Here is a 16,571-nt window from a genome sequence, read left to right as displayed (position 1 = left end):
ATATATAAGTTTACTTTATATTATTTATTAAAATACTTAAATAGCTAGTTATTATTATAGTACTTATAATATAATTAAATTAAAATATAAATATTTATTTTTATTTATATTACTAACTGGTAATAAGATTACCTATTACTAATTTAATTACTTTACTAATATAAACTATAAAACTACTTTAAGGTTTATTCTTTAAAAATAGTTAATTTATAGGACCTAGTTTATTATATAATAATAACTTTTATTTAAACAGTTACCTTAGACCTATAGGTAATAGAATACTAAGAACTTAGTAGTTTATAAGCTTTAAAGTTCTAAATAATAATATTAATTATAAAAGTAAAGCTTAAAGTAATTATAATAGTAATATTAAGCTTAAAAATACGCTAGCTAAAAATATAGCTAATTAAGCTAATTATAATAAATTAAAGGCTAAGTTTAAAGCTTTTAAAATATAGCTTTAGGACTTTTAAAATAAAAGAAAGGAGAAAAGTAAGGTTCTTAAATTAATAAAGCCTAAACCCTTTAATAAAGATTTATATAAAATAGATAAATTCTTTTTAAAATTTATAACTTATTTTAAATACTTTTTTTATATTTTAAAAAATAATAAAAATAAAGTTATTTTTATAAACAGCTGCTTTATAAAAAATACTAAAATATAATTCTAACCTATTATATAAAATTATAAAAAAGGAAAAATTAATTTAAAAAAGCTTAAAACGTAAACTAAAGAAATTTATATTAAATATATAGAATTTTAAAAGTAACTTAAGAAGTTTTTTAATATTATAAATAAATAATAAAAGGTTAAGTAAGAACTTTATTTTATTATTTAAAAAAGATTACTAAGTAAGTATACTTTAACTTTCTTATGTTTATTAACTAAAGTTAACTAAATTAAGAAAATAAAAAAGGAAGTTTACTATAATAGTATAAAACCTAAAGTTAAAGATAAATTTTTTAAAATTAATTATAAAAAGATAACCTTTATTAATTATACTTAAAAAGTTATTAAAATTAATAATTATAATTAAGAATAATAAAAAAAGCGGAAGTAAGAAAAAACTAAAAACTTTTATAATATTTAACCTAAGTAACCTAAGGATACTAAGTTAACTAAGGAAAGAAGTAAAATAATTATATTACTTTTTTTAATAATAAATAACTAAAATTAATAAACCTTAGTATTATTAAAGTATAATAAAAAAATATTAAATACTATAAATATAAGAAAAAAGGATATATAAAAAAATATTATTAAGTACCTAAGAAGAATAATAATAAAAAGTTTATACCTATCTTAGAACCTAAGGAAAACTAAGCTATTAATATTATAAAACCCTTAGTAGACTATAATATATTATACTTTTTAGTATATTATAATAATAATTACTAAATATATTATAGTAATAAATAAGGTTTTAGATAGTACCCTAAGGGGTATACTTAAACCTTAAATATACTTAAAGAAGTTACTTAAGAAAACCTTAGCTATATTAAATAATTTATTTAATAAAGTTTTAATAAATAAAAATAAAATAATAAATCTAAGAATAAGGAAAAGGTACTTTATAAATAAGAGCTTTTAAATAAGGAAGATAGTAGTAAAAATAATATTACTTATAATAATAGTAAAAGAATTTATAACTTTAGCTTTAATAAAATTAATAGAAAATATTAATAGTAGATTAATACTTTTTTAAATATATACCCTTTTGCATAATATAAAGATTATAAATTATTTATAAATAAGCTATATATACTTTATAAATTTTATAAACTTTTTAATAATAATTACTATATATATAACTTTAAAATAAATAGAGATTATAATAGCCTCCTAGATACTATTTTACTAATAAGCCTTATATAAGTAGATCCTCTTAAAAGATTAATATAGGAAGAAATTAATAACCTTAAGAAATATATATATAATTAATATAAGTTAGTAAAACCTAAAGGTATTTACTACCCCTGTAAAATAACTACTATTAACTAGGAATAGTATAAGGATTAATATAAAATCTAAGGTATTATTAAAAAAAACTAATACTATAGTGAAATTATATAATAAAAAAAACTTAAGGACTAATAAAGACTCCTTAAATAATAAGGATAGATTAAATAAATTAATCTAAGTACTGCCTATAACTAGATTTAATTACTTAAAAATTAATTTTAATAATATATTAAAACTAATATAAATAAATTTTTAATAACTAAGATATTAAAATTAATCCTATACTATATTAATAATATTTTACTTATTAACTAATATAATAAAGCTAATATTATTAACTATAAGCTATTACTATATAAATAATATATTATAATTATACTTTAGAAATAGTATAAAAACTATAGGGCTGTAAAATATAAATAAAAAGAATTTATACTTTATTGTGACGAACCGGGTCCTATAGGCACTATAGGTTAGCTGTTTCCAAAGGACAAACCTTAGAGTGGTTCTATGGTTTATGTTAGCGGAGCGATTAGGTTAGTAAACGGGCAATCTTATTACCAGCTAGTAATATAAATAAGAGTAGATATCTAAGTTCTAATCTAATTGTATTGTAAACGCTGTAATAACAACTGGTTATCTAGGTATTCTAATGAGTGATATAAAATGGACTTATATATTTAGTTATGTATTCTGGATTATGTTGGAAAGCTGGCTTTCCTAGCTTTCCTATAGTGGATTATTTAGAAAGCTAGCTTTCCTAGCTTTCCTGTTAGGGAATGCTAATAGTCCTGATTGGCCTGTCGGCCTATAGTTAATCCAGTTCCAGCTAACCTGTTGGCCTATTGTTGCAACCTTAAAAGTCGGGTTGTAATACGATTCTCCCCCTTCTGTTGGTCTTGTCCTTAAGACTTGATTGGGGTAGTGTATAAGTATTTACTCCTATCCTGTTAGTAAGTACTGTAATCCTTTTTATTTTACCTCTGTTTTTTATTTTTTTATTATAGCTGATTGTAAACGTAAGCGTGATGATGAACCTGTTTCTAAGCGAAAGAAAGAAAAGCGTGAAGGCCTTGCTGATATTATATTAGAAAATTCTATCCTTATTATAAAATCGTACACTTACTACGAAAAGTAAGGCTGTAATTATATTACCTTAGAGGAAGATTCCTATTAGTGTCTTTCTTACGTTTAAAATTAAAAATCTTATTGTAAAGTATTTAGTCTTACTTTATAACAGATGCATAAGGTGGTAACTTATTATTTAAAATTAAATAAGGAGCTTAAAGAAGCGGAAGAGGCGTAGCTTAAGGCTGGTGCCTAAGTAAAATATCTTCGTACTTAGAAACGTAAGTGGTTAAAGCGGATGGAGCGGGCTATTGCTTATAATATTAATAATTTAAAGGAATTAGAGTGTATTAAACGTGAGGAGCGGGAAGCGTGAGAAGCGGAGGCGGTTCGTCAGGCTGATATATCGTTACTTAATTTATCTAGTCCTGTAACTTAGGGTTCTGCAGTTAACGCTGTTAATTAAGACGCTTTTAACCCTTCTTTACTAGACCTAGACTTTAGTGGAAGTTATTTATAAGGTTTTTTGAGTGTTTAAGGTCCTTAATAGTTTACTATAAGTTTTCTATTTTATTATAGCCTTTTTATTTTACTAGGTATTTAGTTTATTAAGTGTTTTTGTTAAATCTTATTATCTTAAGTTTCTTAACCTTGTATTTAAGTTCTTCGCCTTAAATAATAATTTTATTCTATATAACTTTATCTATTTCTTTATTTACTAATGCTTTTTCTAGTAGTAAAATGTGAAAATTCGGATATATAGTTCTTTTTTATTTTCCTAGGGCAAGTAGAAGGTTTATTTTGTAATTAATAGGTTTGATTTTCTTTGTGACTTTGTAAGGTCTAAGTTTCTTAAAATCGAGTTTATCGCTTGGCCTATTTATCTTGATGTTTGGCTACTTATTGTTTTATAAGTGTTAAAGTAGGTAGACTATGTCTCCCTTCTTAAAGGTTGGTCCTCTAATCCTTTTTGTGTCTGCGAATTTAGCTATTCGTTGTCTGACGAATTCGAGTTGTACTTATAATTCTTAATGTAGTTCTTTAAGTTTGTTGGCTATAATAATAGCTTTGCTGGTATTTTCTCTTTTAATAGGTGGCTGATGTAGATTTAGTTTAAACCTGTAGTTTACGTAGAACGGTAAGTAGTTTATAGATTCTACTGGCGTGCTATTGTAGGATACTTAGGCAGTTAGTAAATATTCTACCTAATTGTCTTAGTTAAAGTTAATGTAGTATTATAAGTAAGTTTTAATAATTTGGTTAATTTGTTCTGTTTGTCTATCTATCTGTAGGTGATAAGCTGTGCTGGCTTTATGTTTTAGTCCGATTTATGCTATAAGTGATTACTAAAATTTTAATATAAATGTTAATCCTCTATTAGAGATGATCTCGTTTAGTAGTCTATGGTTTACATAAATGTGTTGGAAAAAGACGTAAGCTAAGTCTTCTGTAGAGCTTTTCTCTATTACTAAGATAAAGTAGGCTATTTTTAAGAGTTAGTTAACTACTATGAAGATGCTGTCCTAAGTATTATTAGTTATAGGTTCTTTTAAAGGTGGGAGCTTTATAATGTAGTTGAATGTTATTAATTCCTAATTTCTAACTGGAACCGGTAAGGGTTATAGTTTTCTATAAGGAAGATAGCGTAATACCTTAGTTTATCTATATATTATATATTCTAATATAACCTTCTATACCTATTTCTTAATACCTTTAAATTTAAAGTATTATGCAATCTACTATATGGTTTTTCTAATTCTATGGTATCCGTTAAGCTTATATACGTAGACTAATTTTACTACTTTGCTTTATAAGTCTTCTAGTACCTAGATAAGTCTATTTAGTGTTAGGTATCCAGTGTCTATAGAAATACCTTCTGGGTATTATTTATTTTCCCAGTTCTTAACATATTCCTTTATATCGTCAATAATTAAATTATTTATTTTAATTTAGTATATAGTATTAATTAATTAAATTACTAAGTTACTATACTAATTTTTCTCTAGTATTTGTGCTTTAACTTCCGGTATTTCTTAGAAGTAGTCTAGGCGTCTGCTGAGTATATTAGTGCGTCTGTTATCTAATCCGCTGTAGTATTTAATAATAAGCTTAAACTTAGAAAGTCGCTTATAGTACTTAACTTATTTATAGGATAATTCTTATATTATTATAAAGTAAGTAATATTCTAGTGATCCATAAGGATTATTATTAGAAATCAACTTCCTTTACAGTAATATCTCTAATATTACTTACTAAGCGCTTAATATATAGCTAGAAATTCTTTATTGTAAATAGGATATTTAAGTTCTGGTTTATGTAGTTTCTTAGAGAAATAGGTAATAGGCCTGAGTTTCCCTTTTTTATCTAGTTAGCTAAGTACTCCACCGATTATATAATCCGAGGCGTTAGTTTTAATTATAATAGGTTTATTTAGGTTAAATATTATAAGTACTAGTGTACTTATAAAAGCTCGTTTAAGGCGTTTAAAGGCTGTTAGAGCGTCTTGTGTTAATTCAAATTTAACGTCTTTCTTTATTAAGTCTATAAGTAGCGTAACGATTTTTAAGAAGTCCTTAATAAAACGTCGATAGTAATTAGCAAGTCCTAAGAAGCTTTATACTTACTTAACGTTCTGCGGTAGTTCTTAATCATTAATCGCCTTAAGTTTCTTAAGGTCTATCTAGACTCTGCCTGGGGTAATAATATATCCTAGGAATATAACCTTCTGTATGTAGAAGTTGCATTTCTTAGGTTCCACTAGGAGTTTATTATTTTAAAGTATTTATAATACCTTCTTAACGTATTCCTTATGCTCTTCTAAGTTCTTGGAATAAATAAGGATATTATTAAGGTATATAATAACGAAATAATCTATATAGTCTTATAATACGTAGTTGATTATTTTCTGGAATATCGCAGGGGCGTTGGTTAATCTAAACTATATAATATTACATTTATATAATCTGTATCTGGTTCTGAAGGCGGTTTTCTATTCGTTGCCTTTCTTTATGTAAATAAGGTTATAGGCTCCTTTAAGGTCTAATAAAGTGAAGACCTTGGCTTCTGTAAGCCGATCTCTGATTTCCGAAATCAGTAGTAACAGCGTAATATCTTTCTTAGTTATTACGTTTAATTATCGGTAATTTATAATAAGTTAAAGTTTACTGTTTTTCTTAGGTATAAATATAACTGGGGCTCCTGCTAAGGATTTAGAAGGTTAGATATAGCCCTTCTTCAGCTGGTCTCTAATCTATTTATTAAGTATTTTAAGTTCGGTAGTACTTAGGTTATAGATCTTATTAAACGTTAGGACTTTATTATCTATAAGCTTAATCTTATAATCCCATTGACTATATTCTAGTAGTCCGGTGTTAAGTTCTTCGTTAAAGACTAGTATATACTAGAGGTCTATTAATACGTTCTTTAAATATTCTAGTGTCTGTTAGTCTCAGTGGTATAATTCCTTAACCTTTTATATAATTAAGTTTAAAAATCTAAGCTGTTTCTTTTTAGGTTTCTTAATATATTTAATTATTCTTGGGAGCTTCTTTAGCTCCTTAAATCGTACTTATTTTATAACTTTTTTCTTTTTTATATATTTTTGTATTTTTTTATTTAATATAGGGGTTACTAATCCTATTGTTGGGGATATCGTAGCATCCTGTTGATCCTCCTGATTTAGTTATAGTGTATTTCTGAAACTAATTGGTTTAGGGCGAGTTTACTACTTTACCTAGCCTCTGATTTAGTTAATATTAGGGTTATGTAACTTAAGCTAATTATATCCTAAGAGTATATTATATCCTGCAATATTAGTAATATTAAAATTAAATATATCCTTAATTTTACTAAACTAAATCTCGAGGAGATTAGTCTTACGGTTAATAGTTCTATTATTATAGGTAAATTATTGTTTTTTAATATTTACAAGGGTATATAGTTTCTCCTTCTTACGGTTGTCTAACTATAGGCGGTTAACTAGTTAAGGCGTAATATAGCTTATCGTAGCTCCGGAGTCTATATAGACTGTGATTGGATGTTTTTTTAAGGTGCCTGGTACTTGGAATTTTTATAGTTTCTTTCCTCCTGTAAGGGTATTTAGGTTATAGTAGGTTGTATTATTAGCGCCGTTGTAATAATTATTACCATAAGGGTTAATATTAATGTCGTCTAGGTCTAAGGTGATCTATCCTGGTTCTTTGTTTTAAATGTTATAGCGTTTGTACTAGGTGTATCTAGGCTTGGGTACGTGTCTAGTGGTAAGCTTGTGGTATTTCCGAAGGTTGTTCTAGCTGATTCCTTGTAGCTCGTCGTCGTTACTGTGCTTTATAAGGTTAAATCCTTGCCGTTCCAGGTTGTGGGTGATATATGCGAGGGCTTGGTGTTGGTACTAGTGTTTCTTATAATAGTCTTTATTACAGAGCGTGAATTCCTTTTGTCTGCATTCAGCAGCTCCGTAATCCTTATACTATTCGTTAAGCTTAGTTATAATATATTATTTATATAGTAGTAGCTTATAGTTAATAATATTAGCTTTGTTATATTGGTTGGTGAGTAGGATGTCGTTGATGTAGTATAGGATTGATTCTAGTGTTTTGGCTATTGGGTATTCGTCTGCGTTAGTCTTAATGTATTATTGAAACTGATTTCCGGGTAATTGGATCTGGTCGTAGGTGGTATTTAGATTAATCTGTTTGATCTGTCCCTATTGTTTAAGGAGCTTCTGGTGGTCCTTAAGTTCCTTCTATTATACGATTTTGTCGTAGCGTTTATTTTCTTTAATAACACTTTATATTCTATATTAGTCTTTGTATTATTCCTAGTCTATTATAGTTATTTTACAGGGGTGGTAGATGCTTTTGGGTTCCACTGACCTATATTGGTTGTATATACGTTTCTTAAGGTCGTTGATTTCTTCCTAAGGTATTCCTTCGTAAGGGTTATATTACGTCGGAGGCGCTATGTCTGGAAGATCCTTGTTTATTTGTTTGTTTGTTTGTTTGTTTTATTATTAACGTCCACTAAGTAATCTAGTTACATAAGTCCTCATCTAGGCACTAGGACGGTAGGAGCCGCCGAGTTCAGATCGGGCGTTCGCTACGTTTCAATGTAACAAAGGAAAAGGGGATATATTAATCTATTTTACGTATCTGTTTCTATAGGGGGGGGGCTATATAGGCTTATATCCTCCACTAATTTCTAAAAGTCCTTATACCCTCCGTTACCAAGGAGGTATTAGATATAGGTGGTTCCGAAGTACGCTTCCCTCTTTAGTACGTCGGGGAGGAAAGGGGCTACTATACAGTACTTTACAAAATATCCTTATATCTTTAGTTCCCTGTATTTACAGGTGGGCCTGGCGTTATATCCGAATCTCTCGTAGTATTCTGTAAAGTCCCTGTATCTAGATTTTTTAGCTAGCAGCCTGTGTAGGATTAGGCGTAGGAGATGTAGTTTAGGGGGTATAAAGGAGGCTTTATAAAGGCCCTATCTACTAGCTTTATAGGACTCTGGGTAGTTGCTTTCTTAGTCAGTATCCTATATTTCCTTATATTTCTTTTTTACCTACCTTTTAATAAAGGTAATAGTAGAGCAGTTTCTTAAGAGGCAAGGGAGTTCTAAATCCTCCTTTGCCAGTTGGTCGGCTTCTTCGTTTCCTAGTATGTTTTTGTGGCCTAGGACCTAGGCCACCCTCGTGGTTATTTGTAGAAGTAGTTTCTGGGTGATTTAGCGTAGCCCTATATAGGCTCCTTAGGATGAGGCAGGAGTTGGCCCTAGTATTCCATCTACTACCGCTAAGTTATTTAGGAAGAGCAGAATCTTTTGGATGTCTGGGTTTGTAAGGGCGTGTGTCCTGGTTAACTTTATAGCTTTAAAGGTGCCTACTGCCTTGGTGTTATAGACCTCTGCGTTAGTAAGGGGACTGTATGTTGTAGTTCTTTTGAAGTTATAGTATATAACGGCTCCTTAGCTTATATTATTTTATTTATTTTATAAGCCGTCTAAGTAAGTAAGGAGGGTGGACCTAGGGAGGCTGTTAAGTAGTTCTAGGTGTTTTTCTGCTGCCTCTGACTTCGGTAGGCCTCTGAAGTCTGGGCCTGCTTAGACTACTTTATTATTTTTAGCAAAAAAGGAGGGTTAAACTATTTTCCCTACTAGGGCTGCGGTGTATTACAGTTAGGTAGGGGGAACCCTAGGTGGGAGTTTCTTATTAATACATCTGCTAATTAGGTAGTTCCTGTTTAGGCTTACGAAGCGAGCTGCTGTACGGAGTCTAGTTTATACTACTTATACTAATACTGGGGGGACTCCCGATTCTCTGTATATGACGGAGAGGTTGGTCGTTTTCTATATAGGGACGACTGCTCTGGCTGTTGCTTTAAATAGGGGTTCTAGGATTGCGGTTAGTCCTACTAAGCCTGTTCCTACTTGTTTATTTAGGTTCGTCGCGCTTTATCTACTTTCGCTGGGCTAAAACGCCTCTGTCCTGTATAAGGCTACAGGGGTAACGTAGGCCTTAGCTGCTATAGCTACTGCGTCTGGCGGGGATCCTTTTTATATTTTATTCAGGGATCTTAGGAAGTTAGCCGCTTTAAGGGCTTTCCCCTTTATAATCTTAAGGTGTTTTTTAAAGGAAAGCTGCAAGTCTAGGTATATCCCTAGCTACTAGACTAAGTCCTAGGGGGCTATAGTCTTTCCTCTAAAGTCTACTCCTTCGTTATATATTTAGGTTCTGGTCCTATAGAAGTATATAAGTTTAGCCTTATCTAGGTTAAAGGAGACCGCGTTCCTATTACCTTAGTTTAGGGTATTTTCTAATTCCTACTAGAGCTTTTAGGTGGTTTTTTTAGTATTAGTCCCTACTACTATAATACTAATGTTGTCTGCGTACCTAAAGTAGGTGTTAGGGTTGTTGAGCTTTAGGCTAGGGGAGAAATAGAGTATAGAGACGATAGGGGAGATAGGGGACCCCTGTGGGGCTCTGTATTCCAGCTCCGTCTCCGGGAGGGTGGTCCCGTAGCCGTTTTAGATAAAAGCCTTACGGTTACTTATAAAGGAGCCGACCTATCTTATAAAGAGGGGGGGCTACCTTTGTTCCTTGAGTTTGTAAACTAGGCGGTTACGTATAATAATGTTAAATACGCTGGAGATATTAAGTATAAGGAGGGAGATAACGAGACCCTAGGCTAGGGCAACTTCGGCATTATATAGTAGGTAGGCGACTAGGTCTGTCGCAGACCTTTTTAGGAGAGTCCTAAAATATTATTCTAGTAGTATTTTATATTCTATTACTAAGAGGGAAACTCTTCTGGCTAGGAGTTTCTTAAGGCCTTTGCCTATGTAGGAGAGTAGGGAGATAGGTCTGTAGCCTTTATATATAGTATACGCCTTCTTTAGCTTCCTAGGTTTAGGGATAATAGTAATCTCTATACTCCAGAAGGGGAGTAGGTAGTATCCTATTATTAAACATCTGCGGAAAAGGTTAGTTACGTATTTGCCGATAGTAAGCTAAGTGAGCTGTAGAAGGGCGACTAATATATTATCTACGCCGGGCGCAGTGTTTTTTAACCCTGTTATAGCTTTCTTAGCTTCTGACTTCGACACTGTTTAGTCCCAGTGGATGTTATTATTAATAGAAAAGTCCTCTTCCCATAGGTCTAAGATATCTTCCTCTGTTGTCTTATGCTTAAGAAGCTTATCTCTAAGGAAAGTTGCTTTTTCCATAGGGTCTAAGATACTTTTATCCTCGTTTATTAAGGGGGGCGGTTAAAAGCAGTCCGTTGCCTTATGCTACTTAGCTACTAACTAAATATTCCTAGTAGCATTAGCTTTTACTATAATCTTATCCCAGTGGGCTTACTTACTACGGTATATAAAGTCTTTAAGGGTCTTACGGGCTCCCTCTTAGGCAGGGAAGCTGTCTGCTGCTTCTTTATAGGCTTTATAGGCTGCTTTATACTTCTCCAACTACTATAGTACACTGTGGCCGTTCTAGTGTCTGGTTTTGCCGGCCCCCTTTATAGCTTATTTAAAAAGGTCCTGCAGGGCCTTAGCGTATTTATTAAGGTTAGTTTCTAACGGTATAGTTAAGTCGACTGTGGGGAGGGTTTAAGTAAAGGAGCGTATAAGTTGGCCGAAGTTTTCTTAGTATTCCAGCAGAATATATTTTTTCCTTACCCCCGGGGTTATCCTAAGGGGCTTGGGCAGGTTTATAATTACTATATAGTAGTCCGACCCTATGTTAAGGGAGTATATAACCCTGGTTAACGCAGGGCAGTTTATAAAGACTAAATTAATGCATTTTCCTAAGTGTTAGGTAGGCGTATTTATTAAAGCTGGGAGGAGATTATACTTCTCCGCTTATTTTGCGATTTTATTACCTACTGGGTCTGCGCCCCTGCCCGGTTCCTAAAGTTAGTGTAAGGCGTTAAAGTCGCCTGTAATAATTAAGCAGGGGGGGGGAGGGCCCTATTTAGTAAGGGTCTTTATAGCTAAGTCTACTAAAGCCCTTTAGTAAATGTTAATAATAGTATAACTGTATACCTTTATCTAGTATATGTATTTATCCTTTAGGCCTAAGGGAAAGAGTTATTTACTAGGGAGGTTTAGAGAGATTCTAATAAATGTAAGAACTAAGGGTTTAGTATCCCTTTAACTATTTAGGGGGTTATATACTTAATATTTAAGGTAATTTTTAATTTGCCTTTTGTTTAATACCCTATTTTATTAGGCATAGGGTTCCTGGATTAGTATAATGTTATAGCTACCTTTTTATATTAGTAATAGGGTGATATCCTAGTATAGACTGCTCCTCCTGACGTTAGCTTAGAAGATTTTAAGGCTAGTGTTTCTTCAGCGGCTGCAATGGGGCCTATCGTTTATAGGCTTGCGTTAAGAGGTCCGTCAGTTCTAGGGGGGGCGTTAAGTATATTTTCGTCACCTTCGGCTTCTTCCTCTTTATCATCTAGGCTAGCTACGTAGACTACCGACCTAGCGGGGGAGGTTCCCTCGTGGGGGTCTTCCTTGTCTAAGTTAACTTTAACGATAACTATTTTAACCAGAGCCTGAGGGAGGAAGGGTGGAGCCGAGTTAAAGATTAGCAGCTTTATATAAGGGCCTATTTAGGTCTTCGGGTTTAACGTTTTCTTAACATTAGGGGCCAGGGCGGGTTTAGGTTTAGGTTTAGGTAGGTTAGCTTTATTATATTCCTACTAGCCTAATTCCCAGATTACCTAGAGTTAGGCTTTAGTTATCTATACTTTTTCCCCGTTCCTGACGACCAGTCTAGTAGGGTACTTTAGGGAGTCCGCTATATAAGGGCCGTTATAGTTAGTATACTAAGGCGGGGACGAGTAATTAGCTATAGTATTATTATATCTAAAAAACAGTTTACTATATTTATAGTACCTTTTAGTCCTAGTGTAATTCCATAGGTTATAGAATCTAAAGTACTGCAGGCATTAGGTAACCCAAGGGGGCTGGACCTGGATTTCCGCCGGGAAGGAGCTGCTGAAGAGTTTAAAGCTGGGTTTAACGTCCTTATTAAAAAAGATAAAATAGCTATACGTATTAAGGGATTCTCCGAAGTTGGCTTTACGGCAGGAGATAGGTAGGCTTTTAGCCCTTGCCCTGGTGCATGCCTCCTCTGGGATTAGTACGTCTGTAGGGTAGGTCTTGCTTATGTTAGTATATATCTTTAATACGCTGCGTATAAGAAAAACCTTCCACGAATATACTTCTTTAATTTTTAGACTGTTGTTCTCTGCTACTAGCTAAAGCGTGATAATTTTGTTTTTAATATCTTAATTTTTGCCTCTAAGGGTAAAGCCTGATTGGACCTCTTAGAAGTAAGTAATATCCTCGTTTATAAACTTTAAAATTCTAATTAGTTTTTATTTAGCCCCAATAGCCGATAGCTTTCTCTATATATAGTCTAAAGGGACTTAGATAAAAATACAGTTATCGGGGCTTTCCTTAGGTTTATTAGTTTTATCTATGTTCTTTCCGTTAGTAGCAGGGGCCAGCCCTCTACTGCCTATAGAGGAATACTTTAGGTTATTAGTTCCCTTCTAAGGGTTTTTATTATAAGTGTTTTCTTATAACGTAATCTATGCCTACGTAACCCTAGGGTCCTTCTGGCCTGCTTTTCTAGTGGACGCAGGAGCTCCTGCTATAGTAGGGGTCCTGGCGGTATTTAATTTATCCTTTTTATTATAAAATGTATTAGCTAACGTTATCTTAGTTAGTTAAGCAGCTCTTTTTTTACTACCTAATTTCTCAGGGTCTTTAGGCCTCCCCTTAAGGTTAATATAGGAGGCAATAAAGTTTTTAAAAGCAGTATTTAGGTATAAGCGGACTTATTCTACTACCGCTAAAGAGAGCTAGGAGGTATATTATACCAGGCAGGAGTCGATAGCTATAGCTATATTTAATACCACATCTTATCTAGCCCGCTGTTATACATTAATTTCATTAATTTGGTTTATAATTTTGTTCTTAGTAAGGGATTTCCCCTTTTTATTTAGGTCGGTGGCTTCCTTTATACTGTTGAAGATAGAGGCGATAAGGCCTCTTGAGGCTATTTACGCCGCAGTCACTGTCGCCGCTGCGCTCAGTCTTACTCTATTAAAACTGGGCGAGGGCATTTTATCCGCACTAAGGGCTTCTCTAAAGCATCTTTTCTTCTTAGGGGTAAAGGGGAGGACCGTAACCTCTCCCGTTTTTAAGCCTAAGGGGGTTACCTCCTTCAGTAGTTAAAAGGCTATTGCTAATCCAGGGGCAACGGGTTTCGTTCTATTCTAGTTATCTAAAGGGTTTGCAGATATTTCTATCTCTCCAGGGTCCCCAGATAAAACCGTAAATAAAAAAATTATAGTCGTTTTATCTAATAGCTAGTTAAACAGGTGGGAGTTTTTAGTAGTTAGGCACCTAAAAGGTGGGGTACCTGTAGATGTAGGAGGGAAGCTTGTCTGGAAGATCCTTATTATACTAGTGTATGGCTTTATTTTATTTCTATTCTTGGAGTACCTCTTCCTTATCCTTAAATTTGTTATTTTGTTTTTGCTTATTGAGGTTTTATTAAATAAGTTGTTTAATGTAGCTGAGGTCCTCCTGGGTAACTTCTTTAAGCGTGTTTAAGGTTTATGTATGCCCTTTGGGGTACTATCCTAATCCTTGTTTATTACTGCGATAGGTCTAACAGTTATTATTATAGTACGCTAAGAAGTATAGGATATTATAGTCTTCTAAGGGTTATATAGTATTAATGGCTTGGTTTTCCTTAGGCTCTGGGATAGGCGTGAATTTTTTATTTCCTGTCTTTTTAGCGGGCTTTTAATAATACTTTTTTATATATCCTTTTTCTCTGCAGTTATAGTATTTAACGTTCTTACGTTAAGCCTCGATAATACTAAGGTCTATTAGGCCTGGTCGTCTATCATTAGAAGAGGTAATATAGTTATTTTACTTCTTTCCTTAGTTAGCTTAGTATTCTTAAGTTTACTTAGGTTGGACGTTATAGAAGTTCCCGTTCTTTTCTCGCTTCTGTTCTTTCTATTGTTCCTAATTGCGATTATTGATCTCGATAGCTTTTTAGGTATAGTCAGTGAAGGTTATCTTTTTACGGTTAATTTTAAAGAGTTTATCCTTAACTTTAGGTTTTACACTATTATAGTAGACTTCCTTCTTTATTTCCTTAGTCTAGTTAACTTTAGTTAACAGGCGTAGGAAAGTTAAAGTATACTTACTTAGTGGTCCTTTTTAGGTAATAAAATAAAGTTCTTACTTAGCTTTTTATTATTTATCTACAGTACTAAAAGACTTTCTAAGTTATTCCTAAAATTCCGCATACTTAGTGTAGATTTCTTTAGTTTACGTTTTAAGCTTTTTTAAATTAATCTTTCCTTCCTTATAATTCTATATAATAGGTCGGAACCATGTTTTAGCGTCTTCTGCAAGGCGGCTGCCTGCGAAGATGACTCTGTCTTCGTCATCCTTTAAGGTATAAGGGAAGTATTTAAAATAGGTTGCAAGTTCCGAGAAAAATTTGTCTATCTTGCGTAGATCTCCGTCAAAGGGTTCGGGCTTCGTCGATTTAATAACCTTACCCTTCTCTTTTTTCCTATCTTAAAGGTCCTAAAGCTGGGTCTTAAGAGCTTTAAACTCGGCCTTTAATTTATCGTAATTAGCTTAATTGGCCATGTTTTCGGCTGGTGTGTCTTTAAGCTTAATATCGCTGTTGTAATTACTTTAAGCTTTATTTTTATAATTAGTGTTGTTATCTAGAACTCTGAAGCTTATAAGCTGCTGAGTTCCTAGTGTTTTATTGCCTGTAGGTCTAAGGTGACCGTCTGAATAAGAGTTATTATTATATAATGAACCGGGTCCTATAGGCACTATAGGTTAGCTGTTTCCAAGGGATAAACCTTAAAGTGGTTCTATGGTTTATGTTGGCGGAGCGATTAGGTCGGTAAACGGGCAATCTTATCACCAGCTAGTAATATAAATAAGAGTAGATGTCTAAGTTTTAATCTGATTGTATTGTAAACGCTGTGATAATAACTAGCTATCTAGGTATTCTAATGAGTGATATGAAATGGACTTATATATCCAGTTGTGTATTCTGGATTGTGTTGGAAAGCTGGCTTTCCTAGCTTTCCTATGGTGGATTATTTAGAAAGCTAGCTTTCCTAGCTTTTCTGTTAGGGAATGCTAACAGTCCTAATTGGCCTGTCGGCCTATAGTTAATTCGGTTCCGGCCAACCTGTTGGCCTATTGTTGCAACCTTAAGAGTCGGGTCGTGATATTTATAATAAAGATTATTATAAAAAATACTAATATTAATACTAAGCTTTTATATATATTATCTATAACCTAGAATAATAAAGATTTAACTTTATAAAGTATAGTAATAATAATAAACTATAAAAGATTAACTAAAGTAACCTTTAGAAATATTATAAGCTTACTATTAAATATATACTTAAGCTTAAATATACTTAATATAAATACTATAATATTTAAAATAAAAAACTAAAATAAATTACTTTAGACCTAGATAATATTAATATTAACCCTTATAGTAATAATTATTATAATAGTATTAATAATATAACCTATTATAATTTAAATACCTTTATAAAAGGAAAGAAATTATAAAAATTTTAAGTACTAAATACTTTAGAAGGATATTTAATTATAGTTTATATAAACTCTAGAGTTATAATAAGCTATATTATACTTTAATTAGTTAACTACCTATAGTTAAATAATTATAAAAAGGAGAAATTATATACCTTTATAAATATTAAAAAATAATAATTTACTTATAATAATAGAATTATTAATTATAAGACTAATCTCCTTAAAATCTAGTTTAGTAAAATTAAAGATATATTTAATTTTAATATTATAAATATTATAAAATATAATATATTTTTAAAATATAATTAGCTTAAGTTATATAACTTTAATATTAACTAAATTAAAGGCTAGGTAAAATAGTAAACTTACCTTAAATTAATTAATTTTAAAAATATA

The 16,571-nt window shown here is 31.7% G+C and overlaps 3 protein-coding genes across 3 annotated transcripts; all 3 read right to left on the bottom strand.

The window, feature by feature from the left end:
- Nucleotides 1–9,866: 9,866 nt before the first annotated feature.
- Nucleotides 9,867–10,037, bottom strand: M431DRAFT_102438 (hypothetical protein; the record flags this gene model as incomplete). The annotated part of the gene is made up of 1 exon (XM_024911436.1): nucleotides 9,867–10,037. A coding segment is annotated over one exon (171 nt), but the record flags the coding sequence as incomplete, so codon positions are not given.
- Nucleotides 10,038–13,489: 3,452 nt separating this feature from the next.
- Nucleotides 13,490–13,780, bottom strand: M431DRAFT_102439 (hypothetical protein; the record flags this gene model as incomplete). Its single annotated transcript, XM_024911437.1, is given in 2 exon segments — nucleotides 13,490–13,604; nucleotides 13,620–13,780. Coding segments are annotated over 2 exon segments (276 nt in total), but the record flags the coding sequence as incomplete, so codon positions are not given.
- Nucleotides 13,781–14,948: 1,168 nt separating this feature from the next.
- On the bottom strand, nucleotides 14,949–15,155 carry M431DRAFT_102441 (hypothetical protein; the record flags this gene model as incomplete). The annotated part of the gene is made up of 1 exon (XM_024911438.1): nucleotides 14,949–15,155. A coding segment is annotated over one exon (207 nt), but the record flags the coding sequence as incomplete, so codon positions are not given.
- Nucleotides 15,156–16,571: the final 1,416 nt, after the last annotated feature.

This window comes from Trichoderma harzianum (assembly GCF_003025095.1).
Source record: "Trichoderma harzianum CBS 226.95 unplaced genomic scaffold M431scaffold_72, whole genome shotgun sequence".
In the NCBI taxonomy this organism is placed as follows: domain Eukaryota; kingdom Fungi; phylum Ascomycota; class Sordariomycetes; order Hypocreales; family Hypocreaceae; genus Trichoderma; species Trichoderma harzianum.
The sequence above is the reverse complement of the archived record's forward strand: the minus strand, read 5'-3'. Positions and strand labels throughout refer to the sequence as shown.